At 36.3% G+C, this 13,434-nt stretch overlaps 1 protein-coding gene and 1 long non-coding RNA gene across 2 annotated transcripts; both read left to right on the forward strand.

The window, feature by feature from the left end:
- Positions 1-2,473: 2,473 nt before the first annotated feature.
- On the forward strand, positions 2,474-5,637 carry LOC121330173. Its single transcript, XR_005951837.1, has 2 exons — positions 2,474-2,602; positions 5,132-5,637. It is a non-coding gene; the product is annotated as an uncharacterized LOC121330173 (long non-coding RNA).
- A 2,929-nt stretch (positions 5,638-8,566) lies between these two features.
- Positions 8,567-11,973, forward strand: LOC121329870 (actin, alpha cardiac muscle 1). Its single transcript, XM_041275834.1, has 7 exons — positions 8,567-8,670; positions 9,331-9,475; positions 9,730-10,054; positions 10,236-10,397; positions 10,507-10,698; positions 11,247-11,428; positions 11,654-11,973. The coding sequence occupies exons 2-7, from the start codon at positions 9,347-9,349 to the stop codon at positions 11,795-11,797; spliced, it is 1,134 nt and encodes a 377-aa protein (XP_041131768.1). The 5' UTR covers positions 8,567-8,670; positions 9,331-9,346; the 3' UTR covers positions 11,798-11,973.
- The last annotated feature ends 1,461 nt before the right edge of the window (positions 11,974-13,434 follow it).

A 13,434-nucleotide genomic window follows, 5' to 3' on the forward strand; every position in this document is an offset into this window, starting at 1 on the left:
ATCTAAGGAACCCTGTTCAGTTTTTCCATTTCAGTTAAGTGTGTTTGCCTGTGAACTGAAGGGATGTCAGTTTGCTTTAAGCCTCTTTTTCAGTTGGAGATCTGGATGAATAACCCAGGAAATGCCAGAATCTTTACCACCTTTTTTACAGGAATTGCTATTTTTGAAACAAGTGTCTCATTCCATAACAGACCTCCTATCAAACTTTCTGCATATAGACAAGGTTTCCTGCAGAAGAGCCATAGCTTGAAGCAATGCATTGTGCATCTGTTTTGTGTCAATCACCGTAATATACTCATTTTTAAAATTGGAGTTATTGCATATTATGTCATGTTATATTGATATGACTTTTTCATGATCAATTTTCAATTGTATAAATGAAGCATCTACAGTGTAGTGCATAGGGTCATGCATGTTGCTTCAAAATAGATATATACATACTGTGTCAGAGTAGGGGGAGGAGAGAGAAAAAATGTAGTCCATGGGGTGTGATAGAGGACTACATCACCCAGAATGCCCTGGGGCTTGTAAGTAGAGCCAGGGTGTAAAACACCTGGCTCTGATAGAATGAGGGACACATGCCTGTAGTTAAGAAGGCAGTTATATAAACCAGGTGCAGTGTTTGTGTGAAGACTGGGACATGCGTATTTAAAAATGTTCTGTTCAAACTGTTGTTTTGTTCCTGTGTTTTGGATTTGATTTATTAAAAGTGTGCAGAAGTGCTTAACTACAGTTCTGTGTCTGGGTCAGTTGTTTTAAGGGCATAAAACCAGTGGGGTCAGGATGCTTTACCACAATATATCCTGTGCCTTTTTATTCCTTTTATAATGGCTCATAGTTTCTGAGTGAATTCCTCTTTACTAAAAAATCAGGTGGAAAATCCATGGAAACCAGAACTTGCAACTGGTATTAAAACCAAAAAATAAATAAAAAATCAGTGTGTGCTAAAGGTTCAGTTGGGCACTTCATCTTGGTAACCCAATGCTGGAGAAAGTTTTAAATAATGTTCTATCCCATCAACTTAGAGGTGTCTACTTTGTATTACCATGGAACTTTTTGTTGGTGTGTCACATGCTTAGAAACATTCACTGAACCAAGCAGTTTTTTAATGATATTCAAACAGCTGCAACATTATATTACGGTTGTTGCAACATTCTTATTACCCATTTCCTCTTGAATTCTCTGAATTGGTTTATTTCATAACATATCTTATGAAACTTGACTGCCATACAAGCTTTATTAATGTATGCTGGCCTTATAACACCCTCTTTGTATTTTCTGGTTACCTTACTGATAAGTGTGTTAAAAAAAAATGCAAATGTTCAAACTTTGCATATTGATGTAATATATTCTAATGCTTTTTTTTTCTGTAACTTTTTCAAATTATTTTTTATATTTTATATAGGAAATTAAGTTGGGCAAAAACAAACAACAAAAAATGTTTAAAGATTACAAACTTTCAGCTTGAATTGTTAAAGGAGAAATTTGTTTTCAGAAACTGAATTTTAAAATACTAAATAATTATACAGATTACTTTTCAATTTATTTAACCAAATCTCAAAACATTTCTTCAGTTTGTTTATTTTATTCATTTTTAGCTGATGTTTATTTACCATCTAATTTCTACTGTTTTTGATTGTATGTGAAATCTCTTTTATAGATTATAAAGGGGAGAATAATATATATTTTAAAAATAAGATTTATGGCAATAAGTGGCAGCCCTATCTAAAAACGCAAAAGTAAGCAAATCAATAAACAATAATAATCAGATTATAAAGGGCGCTTATTAAATACTTGGAATTACTTAATCATGTTCAGAAAATAATGTATGCTGAATGCTAGTTTGAATAGCATTTAAAAAAAAACTTAAAGGGAAGTATTGTGTTACACAAGTCTGTTATAGTTGCTGCTCTGCCTTAAATATGTAATGAAAAGGTCACTCCCTATTACCAATTGTGTTGCATTTTTCTCAGAGGCTTTTGGTCTCTTCCAGTATTTACTGCATGACTAAACTAACTGGTCAGTATCAAGTGAAAATCTGGGTATAACCATTTTATGCTTTCACCTTTGTGATTTTTTTTCAGGGTTAAAGGGTGTGGGGGGGGTTGGGTAAATTGAGCTTTAGATGTCTGCTTGGAATAGGTGAAAATGAAAGATACATGGATTAATCATTCTGAAGGGTTTTTTTTTCAGTCATTAGTGTTTTATTTTACATAACCCCCCCCCCCCCCCCCCCCACACACACACACACACACACACACACACACACACACACACACATCTTGAAAGAAAAATCCCTCAATATTTTTTACAGTATGGGTCATTTATAAATAAAATTACGGTTATAACCTTTGGTTTTTGCCTATATAAATAGACTGGTAACTTACCCTTCTATTGTGTTTCACATGCTGTAGGCCTTTAAAATAGATTTGTTATGGTGAAATGCAACAAAAAGGCTGTACAGAAGGCCTCTTTTGCAATCAAGCTGTTTGCTGCTTGGCAACTGAAATGGGAAGTTACCAGAGAGCAAGACTAGTATTGCCCAGATAAGGTGAGGCAGCTCAATAGGGCACACTTGTGATAAACACGGTACAGATAACAGGTGAGTGTCTTTTATTCTGTTATCTTTTATGTTTCTTAGTATAATGTGTCTGCATGTTTTTTATTTGTTAATTTATTATAAAAATAGCGTTTAACATTATTATTCTTTGTAACCATTCATTATTAGGAAATGGAACGTCCTAATAATACAAAATCTAACTTTAATGTCAGTACACTGCATCGTGTCCACTTTATTATTATTTATTTTGATCACTTTGGTGAAAATATGCATTTTAAGATGAATAGGGATGCATATAGCTGTAACTATATGAAGATGTTTGGTTTAGACATACTTTTGTAATAGGCTAAGCTCAAATATGTTTAAAAATGTATTCACTGGATTTCAAAATTTATTTCACAAAAGAATTCCTAGTAAAAGTAACTACCTGAAACTGAAAAGGCAAAATGGTGTATGTACACCACTGAATCGAATGTACATAGCCCTATATACTGTATAACGATAATTTATTGTGTATTACTGCAAGGTTTTCTAAAATAAAATGAACAGTTTATATATTGGTGGTCCAATTAGTAATACAAAGAAAATATTGCAACCAAGAAAATCTTGTGAAATATCATGAGTGGCCTTGCAGCATGTACTAGAGCCTCACTCTGACTGGCCATAGTTACACATCTTGTTTAACAATGGCAGATGCCAATGGCATTTCTTCTAAGGACAGCATTGCATTCTACAAAAGGATGAACAAGAATCAATTTTTGAGATAGAGGCAAGCAAAAATTTATCTGACAAGTAAAGAGCAATGTTTTTTAATTGCCAGTGAAATCTGCCAAATTGTATATTATTTTAAATCCAGTCTCTGCTGATCTGTGAGCTTTCATTAATAAATATCAGTTTATGCCATTGCTTTCAATGATCCCTACGTGGACACCCCACAATGTTTAACCCTTTACACCCACCATACTTTGCAGTATATCATTGAATGATGGAGGGACTGGCATTCACTTCCTGATATATATATAGTCTATAAAAACTTAAAGGGAAGTATTGTGTTACACAAGTCTGTTATAGTTGCTGCTCTGCCTTAAATATGTAATGAAAAGGTCACTCCCTATTACCAATTGTGTTGCATTTTTCTCAGAGGCTTTTGGTCTCTTCCAGTATTTACTGCATGACTAAACTAACTGGTCAGTATCAAGTGAAAATCTGGGTATAACCATTTTATGCTTTCACCTTTGTGATTTTTTTTCAGGGTTAAAGGGTGTGGGGGGGTTGGGTAAATTGAGCTTTAGATGTCTGCTTGGAATAGGTGAAAATGAAAGATACATGGATTAATCATTCTGAAGGTTTTTTTTTTCAGTTATTAGTGTTTTATTTTACATAACCCCCCCCCCCCCCCCCCCCCCCACACACACACACACACACACACTTCTTGAAAGAAAAATCCCTCAATATTTTTTACAGTATGGGTCATTTATAAATAAAATTATGGTTATAACCTAGGAATATAGTCTGATAATCTGGATGTCGCCGGTTCGAGTCCAGGTTATTCCTTTGCCAACTGAGGACAGGAGAACGAGCGGGGAAAAGGAGGGTTAGATCAGTCAGGGTGTCCTCGGCTCATCACGCACCAGCGACCCCTGTGATCTTGCCTGTAAGCTGCCCAGGGTTGCGTTGTCCTCCAGCGCTGTGGCTCTGGGTGGGCTGCATGGTGAGTCTGCAGTGTGTAAAGAAACGGACAGCTAATGGCACACGTTTTGGAGGACAACATGTGTTTGTCTTCACCCCTACCGAGTCAGTGCAGGGGTGGTAGCAGTGGGCTGAAACTAAACATAATTGGACATTACTAAATTAGGGAGAAAACAATACAAATAATTGTCGACCACTAAACTTAAAAAAAAAAAGATGTTCTAAATCTATTGTATTTGATCTATCCTCTCCCTCCAATGAACCATGTAAGCTGCAAAGAATACCATAATAGTATAGGTGGTAGCCACAGTAAACCATGACCAGTTGTAAAATATGATGAAATTTAGACATCTTTGCTCCTTGAAAAATCAAAGTCCAGTGTAACTTTACATGCCTAACCCAAATTTAGAAACCTTTGAAAATATGGGTCTATATATTAGTGTACATAGTGTTATTTATGCAATATGTAATTGGATACATTTTAACAGTAGTGCTTTTGTTATATTCAAATTGACAAATACTTGCTTTTCAGTTAAGAGAGCAAACTGGCAGCTGATCCAAAATAGCACCATCATTAAATCTTCCTCATGTTTTCATAGCCTCACCTTTGTTTAAACCTTTGATTCAGAGACACAGGATTAGATGCATTGCTGTCTACGTTATTTATTCAGGATGCATACCCCTCTAGATAGTTGAACAGCTGTTCAGTGTGTAGAAGCACAGCACAGTATTGTGCAGTAGTTGGCCTTTTTGGCCACATTGAAATATGAATGAATTAAAAATCTATTAAGAAAAAAAGCTTTTTTTTTTAAAAACAGTCTAATTGTAGTTATAAGATTTATTCATTGTATTGTTTTATGTGTATTTGTTTGTTTAATTCAGGTCCAAGATGGCAGACTGCAAATCTATTCTTTGGTCAATATTTTGGTTCTTAGTGTTAATTTTCCTTGCCTGGCCGCTAAGTATCTTCTTAGGAGGATTGTACGGATTCCTCTCTCCTCTTACTACATGCGTGGGACTTGGTCAGGTCACTGATATTCTTCTTAAGGGGGCCAATCTTGGCAGAACCTGTGCTGAGTACATACGGGAAGGAAAGTCTCCCTGCTAAAGAAGATGGAATGAACAATGGTATTTCAAGGCATCAAAATATATCATGGCCCTACAATTTTCTCTCATTTGTTTCTCATGGATCCTAGACATTAATTGACTGGACTGTTTCCACACTTCAGTGTAATCATTGTAACATTTGTTTATATGCTTAACAAGTGCCAGCCTTTTGAAATGTTATTGAACATATTAAAAGAACTCTAACTGTATTTCAACCCAATTTTTCTATATTACAAGTTTTAGATTAATTTTTGAAAAGGTAAAAATAAACTTTGCACAAAGCTTTGTTGGAATTATTTCTGGTGGACCCTGCTCAGCTCTCAAAGGTATTGATGCAACAATTTAAACCATCCTGGCTCAGAGGATAGAACATTACATCACAATATAAGGCACACTGAGCAGAGGAGACTGATATACAGCTATTGTGTTATGGCCAGAGAGACCATCGAAAGTATTGCACAATAACAATATTTAATTAAGTGGTTTCTAAGTTGAGAAAGCAAATCATAACAAAACATTCACAGAATTTTTTTTTTGTTTGTTTGTATCAAGAGAAATTACCCTTACCAAAAAATATGCCAGAGCCAAATTAGTTTTAATTTAGTTATGAAATTTGGTCTGAATGTTTTGTATCAGACTGGCTTATACTGGTTTGCATGACTATGTAATTTAAATGCATCAAAGGATGTGATTTAAAGATACTTGAATTATGGGAAAATAGATAAGTAACATCAATGTATGTAATGTATTATTACACACAAACTCTGCTTTTTTATTTTTTTCTTCTGCATTGATACAATACACATTTCTTTATCTAGGAACTTATAATCACAATAATAGCTTAGTCGATGGTGGACAAAATACAACTGCACACTGGTAAGCTGTACTTCATTTCAGTTGTTTTTCATGAAACCCCTGTACTATTAATCAATCCTTTAATGACCTGACAATTGACTCATTGTTCTCTATCAATGAGTTACGTCCATATGTGTAACGCATATTTTGGCCTTAGATGGATCTTTGTGTTCGATCACATTCTAGCTATAGGCAATGACAATACAGCTAAAAGACTGCAGCATTTTATTAATTTAGATCTCTATTTTATCCAATGCAATTCCTGCTCAATCTGACACATACATTGCCATTAAGTGATGACACTGTTAATAGTGTTCTGCACATGTGTTTATATTTATTACAATAACTCATTCCAATATATTATGTAGGCTGTATGGCCTGGAACATAAATACAAAATATATGCTCTATGTGTTTGTATTTATGATTGAGCAGCTGAAGAAGAAACGATCCTTTGGCAACAAGAAACGTTTTCCATATGGAAGTAAACCACTGTTGATCACATGGGAACTCCAAACTACAGTACTGTCCACATTAGGGCCACATAGCCTATCACACTACTGTACGGTTTTCAAAGAATATTCATTCTAGACACACACACACACACACACACACACACACACACACATACAATATATATATATATATATATATATATATATATATATATACACACACAGTATATAGTATTTGTTTACTGCAGTCATCACATGTGTCCATACCTTTTATAGTAATCGGGACGGGTTGGATTTTAAGTGAATTTTGATTTTAATCAATAAAGGACAATTTGTTTGAAAGGGATTTGGGGACATTTGTAAACGGTTAAAAGCAGCTGTCACTGTCAGCTGCTTCACACAACTGCTGTTTCCATTTGGCAACGATTAGCCCTCCATCTACTTATAAACTGTTTTTATCTCAGTGAGACCAGGAAGTGTCACTGGATAGTGCATTAGTTGTGACATAAGTTAGCTAAACAAGTTTCTCCGTACTGTACCCTATAGGTGCACTGGCGCCAAAGTTCATCAAACAGTTCAGTTATCTGTATTGTACCATAGTAATATCATACCCATAGTAATAATAGTCAATTTATAAGATCAGTAAACTCAGAGATTATTAAAAAGACATATAGATGAAAATGTTTACTGCAAAACTGAAACCAGTTCATTAAACATTTCTAACCGGGGTGCTCTTCTGCCTCTCCTTGGTGGAATATGGTAGTAAAAATTGATTTTGTATCAGAAAAGTTCTTAGAAAAATATTAAGTGGACTTCCTAAAGCTTGTTATGATGTAAACCACTTACGTATGTATGGCATGCATGGACAACGACCTTTAAATATCAAATCATCCCTGCTTGCCAGGAATGATTAAAAACTGGATGAGTCATGTAACAAAAACACACTGTGCATTTATTTAGAACGTACAATTGTTTGGCACAACTAAGTGAAAACTTAAAGACTAGGGGCATACGCTATTAATAAAGACCTGTGTTCATATACCAGCCTCTCTTTTACACATCAGTTTATCCCTCTGTATATATTAGGGCATGGCAATTCATATCATTCTGTTTCAGCAAATGAAAGAAATCTCTTTGTAAGTCAAAGACAGGAGTAGCTACTATGAACATCAACAGATCGGTATTATATATAATGTAAACTGTCATACTTATGGAGAAATATATGTCATTATCACTATCAATTTTATGAGAAGAATACATATACAAATTGTAGCGGTGTCTTTCTTTTACCTGCTTGGTATTTAGATGGCTTAAATGAAGCTTTAAACAGACACACCTGTAATTGTTAAAGAAACAAAGGAGTGGTGCGTTTTTCTAAATAGCAGCTTTTGTTATGCAAATAGCTTAAAACAATATTTACCACATTTTAATCATGATAAATATGCAAACGTACAATACATGCATTGTTTCATATAATTTCAGTAAACTATGAAGTTCACAATAATAACATAACAAGGCCAACCAAAACAACAGGGGTTGACAATGTTTGTAAACTGTAACTACAATAGCCTACTAACTTATTAAACATTTGATACTTGTTTGTAAATTCAAGGTAGGTACTCTACTGTTGAAACTAGGGCGTTGGCAGATAACATGCACATATCTTTATTTTTTAACCCCTTGATTGCATTCTTTTTCCAAAGCCATTCTTTTGAAGCGTCATTGTTAGTGCTGTGTACTCTCCTTGCTGTCTGACTGGAGTCCCTTTCCTTACATGGCCAGCAACCCAGATGCCTCCAGCTGGATTCTCCTTCTCCCTTACTCATTCCATGAATGGCCTTACAGCTCCCAATGGCGTGAAGGCTACCAAATAAGGAGAAGGTTGCCTGCTTTCTCCCAGGAGGTTCCAAGTTACCCTGACACTTGTTGGGAGTATAAATACTTGCTTGTGCTCTTCAGTCATTACCCCTGCATTTTCTCAGGAGCCAGCTGTAGGTACTGATCTGGTGAGTACTGTACACACATTCTGCCTGCCATGTTAACAATTCAAAGCCTGAACACAGGAGGAGCCTCTCATAGTCTCTTGGAAAGAAGCCTTGCCTGTTTCAACAGCTCAGCTAAAGAAGATTCTAACTGGAATTTAAAATGCTTCTGCAACCAGGTCTACCTAATTGGAATTAAATACTACCTGAGAAAACTTTATATCACTTTTGAGACTTTCAATCTTTATTGATAATTGCAATTTTACAGCATTTTGGGGAATTAGATAGATCAATTACCATGAAGATAAATTGAATAATTAAAAAACTATGGAACAACTATTTGATTGAGCACTTTGATATGTATTAACCTATATAAATAATGTATCTATAACAGGCTATCCCCAATAGTTGTAATCACAATGATTACATGTTTAACAATTAACCAGGTAAAGGCACATACATTGCTATAAGACGCTGAAAGAGGTCATTATGTTTGGGGAGCCAAACCTTTGCTCCGGTGAAAAGTTTGAAAGGCTACAACATAAATTAGCATTTTGAGCTTTCAAACCTGGTGTGTTGTCTCATGGTGTGAATTTTGAATATATTTTTTCAGCTAGAAAGATTACAGTTTTCTGTCTTCTTCCTATATTTATGTTGGTTCTTATTGTGCGTTTATGGTTTTAGATCCCCATCTGACACCATGTGCGACGACGAAGAGACCACTGCCTTAGTGTGCGACAACGGTTCTGGTCTGGTCAAGGCAGGATTCGCCGGAGATGACGCTCCCCGTGCTGTCTTCCCGTCAATCGTCGGTCGCCCCCGTCACCAGGTACTGCATTTTACAAATAGTAAAAGGTTATACTGAGCTTAAAGTTCTAAATAGTCCTTTAAAACTTACCACTGTAACTATTTCAGCTACAGTATATAAATCTACTTCATTAAGTGTTGGTTGCAATTGGTTTGGGAAGCTAGCCTACTTCTACTTATTATATTTTTTAAAACAGTTTAAGTTATTTTTAGTTTTATGGTTTTCACGTATTAAGTGAAGATGTTAATCTCACTCTCCATTCCCATGTTGTTTAGGGTGTCATGGTCGGTATGGGTCAGAAAGATTCCTACGTAGGCGATGAGGCTCAAAGCAAGAGAGGTATCCTGACTCTGAAGTATCCCATTGAACATGGCATCATCACCAACTGGGATGATATGGAGAAAATCTGGCACCACACCTTCTACAATGAGCTCCGTGTTGCACCTGAGGAACACCCCACCCTGTTGACAGAAGCCCCCTTGAACCCAAAGGCTAACCGTGAAAAGATGACCCAGATCATGTTTGAGACCTTCAACGTACCTGCCATGTATGTGGCCATCCAAGCTGTCCTGTCCCTGTATGCCTCTGGTCGTACCACAGGTGAGAATATAATAAGCTTCAGACACATATCTATGAATGAAAATTGAAACGCTACAGAAATATTGATTGGCAATAAATTCCGATATACAACATAATAGGACTGAACCTACTGCTTTATTGTCAATTTTTTGTCAAGGCAAAAATGTATTGTCAACGCTTATTTTATTTCCAACTCCTTCAGGTATTGTCCTGGATTCTGGTGATGGTGTGACCCACAACGTCCCCATCTATGAAGGTTATGCTCTGCCCCATGCCATCATGCGTCTGGACCTGGCTGGTAGGGATCTGACAGACTACCTCATGAAGATCCTAACTGAGCGTGGTTACTCCTTCGTGACCACTGGTAAGTGCTGTTTTTTATTTATTTTTTCACTACTCTTTTTTTAAATGTTGTCATTGACGATGTTAATGAAAGTCATTTGAACATGAGTATTTGTTTCTGTCATGAACAGCTGAACGTGAAATTGTCCGTGACATCAAGGAGAAGCTTTGTTACGTCGCCCTGGACTTTGAAAATGAAATGGCCACCGCTGCCTCCTCTTCCTCCCTGGAGAAGAGCTACGAGCTTCCCGACGGTCAGGTCATCACCATTGGTAACGAACGTTTCCGCTGCCCCGAGACCCTCTTCCAGCCGTCCTTCATTGGTAGGTGTGCCCTGCGTCATGTCACCACAAACCTTTAGAGAGTTATCAAGGTAAAGTGATGAAATAGTTCTATTAAAAACTACAATGAAGGAATGTCTTTACTTTTTATTTTATTTTAAATTGAAAATTGAACACAACGCATATATGTTTTTCATTATTGGCAAAGTAAAACAAGCACATTATTAAAACGTACGAAGGACAATGGACAACGCAGTTAATGCTTTAGGACAGTGCAATGTGTGTTCATTTTATTTTTTGCAGTGTTCTACTGTTGGATAGCCTAACAAAAACACAGCCACAGAGAGTCTCTCGCAGACAAATTTGATTTATTTGACATGTGAAACCACTCTCTAACTCCCCAACCTCACCCCTCCCCCCACACAGTTGGCAGTGGGCTGTCTGCTTCAGCACCTGTTGATAGTGAAGAAGCAGGGCCACCTGTTGTATTGCAATAGTTGTTGTAAAGTTATAATAAGACTGTTAAAGTTGAGCTTTGAAACAAATGTGTTTCATGTCATGCATTAATGTGCCTCAATCAATTACCCCAGGTATGGAATCTGCCGGTATTCACGAAACCACCTACAACAGCATCATGAAGTGCGACATTGATATCCGTAAGGACCTGTACGCCAACAATGTCCTGTCTGGGGGTACCACCATGTACCCCGGTATCGCTGACCGCATGCAGAAAGAGATCACTGCCCTGGCTCCCAGCACCATGAAGATCAAGGTGAGATATCAACCCAGATAAGACAAAGAAAGAAAATAGTTAATTATTATCTTTTTTTTTTTTTTAATTCACTCTTAATAATTAAAAATACCTTGAATCGTATTAATTGATAATGGCCTATGAATACACTTACTATTTTCAAATCTTAATTATTTTGTGTACTACCTCACTGTGATTGTTCGGCATGATTTCTTACACATCTATTTTCTTGACTGTTTTCTACAGATCATCGCTCCTCCTGAGCGTAAGTACTCTGTCTGGATAGGTGGCTCCATCCTGGCTTCCCTGTCTACCTTCCAGCAGATGTGGATCAGCAAGCAGGAGTACGATGAAGCAGGCCCCTCCATTGTTCACCGCAAATGCTTCTAAATGCCCTATTCCTAACTTTCCTCTGCCTGAGGATGCCAAGAATGTACATCTTGGTGTCTGTAGGCAACCCTTCATGAACTTCCGTCATTCTACAGTTTGTATACACACATGTGCAATTTATTTGTGGATAAAGTATTTATTGGTTTATAAATAAAGAAGACCCGGGACTTGCAGCATACCCTTGCCTGTGTATTGATTTGTGTGAGCTGTTATTTGTCAGGGCGTTTAAAATGACACAGTACCAGCAATAAATGCATACATCACAATACAATATTAAATTCAGCGGTTCTTCTACTAAAAGCTATTGAAGTCAAATTTAATAGGATGCTAAACAGACTGACTGATGCTTCTATTTTGAGAGAGTCAGTGATCTTAAAATGATTAAATTGTTTTTTGGTTAAGGGATATGAGTATTTGGGTTTAGCCTTAGAGCTGTTGTTGAGATGATGAATAGTTTTAGCTCCTTTACTGACTGACCCTAGTTGCATGGGGACATTATCTGAATGCAGGTGAGGGGGTGTGTGTGTGTGTGTGCGTTGTGTGTGCGTTGTGTGCGCGTGTGTGTTTTGGGGGAAAGTCATTTATCTATTTTTTATTTACATAAATGTGGTGCTTTCAAACTGTACTTCTACCATACCTAATGGTTGAGAATTAAATGCTTTAACGTATCATTGATTGCAAGTAGAAATGTTTTTTTTATATATATATATATATATATATATATATATATATATATATATATATATATATATATATATATACGTATACTATAATATATTATGTGCTATAAAGCTACCCATATTTGGTTCGCCATAACATTGTTATCCCTGTTAGTAATCCGCCTTACCTAATACACATATTTCGATGGGCTGTTCAAACAAAGGGCAATCATTAGGGATCACCAGCAACCTCTAATTGCACTGACACCAACAGTAAAGCACAGAACAGACACATTGATGCTAAAATAAAGATTATATATTGGCATGACGGTGCTTTACAATAAAGCATACGTTTTTAAAATCGATTACAGAATACACTAAACCGACTTAATTTCAGTGTCCCTGAATTACAGTATGTTTCCTACACAAAATTCAATTCTTTATTTATTTATTTATTTGTGTAATGGCAATGGAAATTAAACAATGAAATTGTGAGGGGTTTGAATTTACGTCATGGGTTGATTATTACTAGTTTTGTGTAGTATTTTTTATTTTTTACAAACTTGCTTCTAAATTTTTGACAGACGTTGTAGTTGTCTGGCGCTTTTCTAGTAATTTCATGCCATGGTATTTTGTCAGATGTCCAGTTATGCTAGCTGTTTCTGACAGACAGGTTAGTGCTGGATGAAATACAAGGGGAATTAGTACGCCATTTGATCCAGGCGCAACCTTGCAGGGTTTCGGGTCTAGTGGCCATTTTTTTTGAAGTCGTTAGCTTGTAGTGTCGGCCTGGCACCCATAAGAGACAAAAGACCAATGGTTGTCGGGAGTCAAGTATTAGACAACATTTTTTATTTATTTAATTTTTTTTTTTATACAATCGTCCACCATTGCCACCTACTACATTTTTTACGTTAGGCAATGCCAAAATGCTTTTGGAAAAGTTTACATATATATGTGTGTGTGTGTGTGTGTGTG

Source organism: Polyodon spathula, chromosome 17, assembly GCF_017654505.1.
Source record: "Polyodon spathula isolate WHYD16114869_AA chromosome 17, ASM1765450v1, whole genome shotgun sequence".
NCBI lineage: Eukaryota > Metazoa > Chordata > Actinopteri > Acipenseriformes > Polyodontidae > Polyodon > Polyodon spathula.

Coding starts and splice junctions, on each gene's coding strand:
- LOC121329870 (XM_041275834.1), top strand. CDS start 9,347: ATGTGCGACGACGAAGAGACCACTGCCTTAGTGTGCGACAACGGTTCT. Junction 9,476..9,729: donor TCGGTCGCCCCCGTCACCAG/GTACTGCATTTT, acceptor CATGTTGTTTAG/GGTGTCATGGTCGGTATGGG. Junction 11,429..11,653: donor CCAGCACCATGAAGATCAAG/GTGAGATATCAA, acceptor TGTTTTCTACAG/ATCATCGCTCCTCCTGAGCG.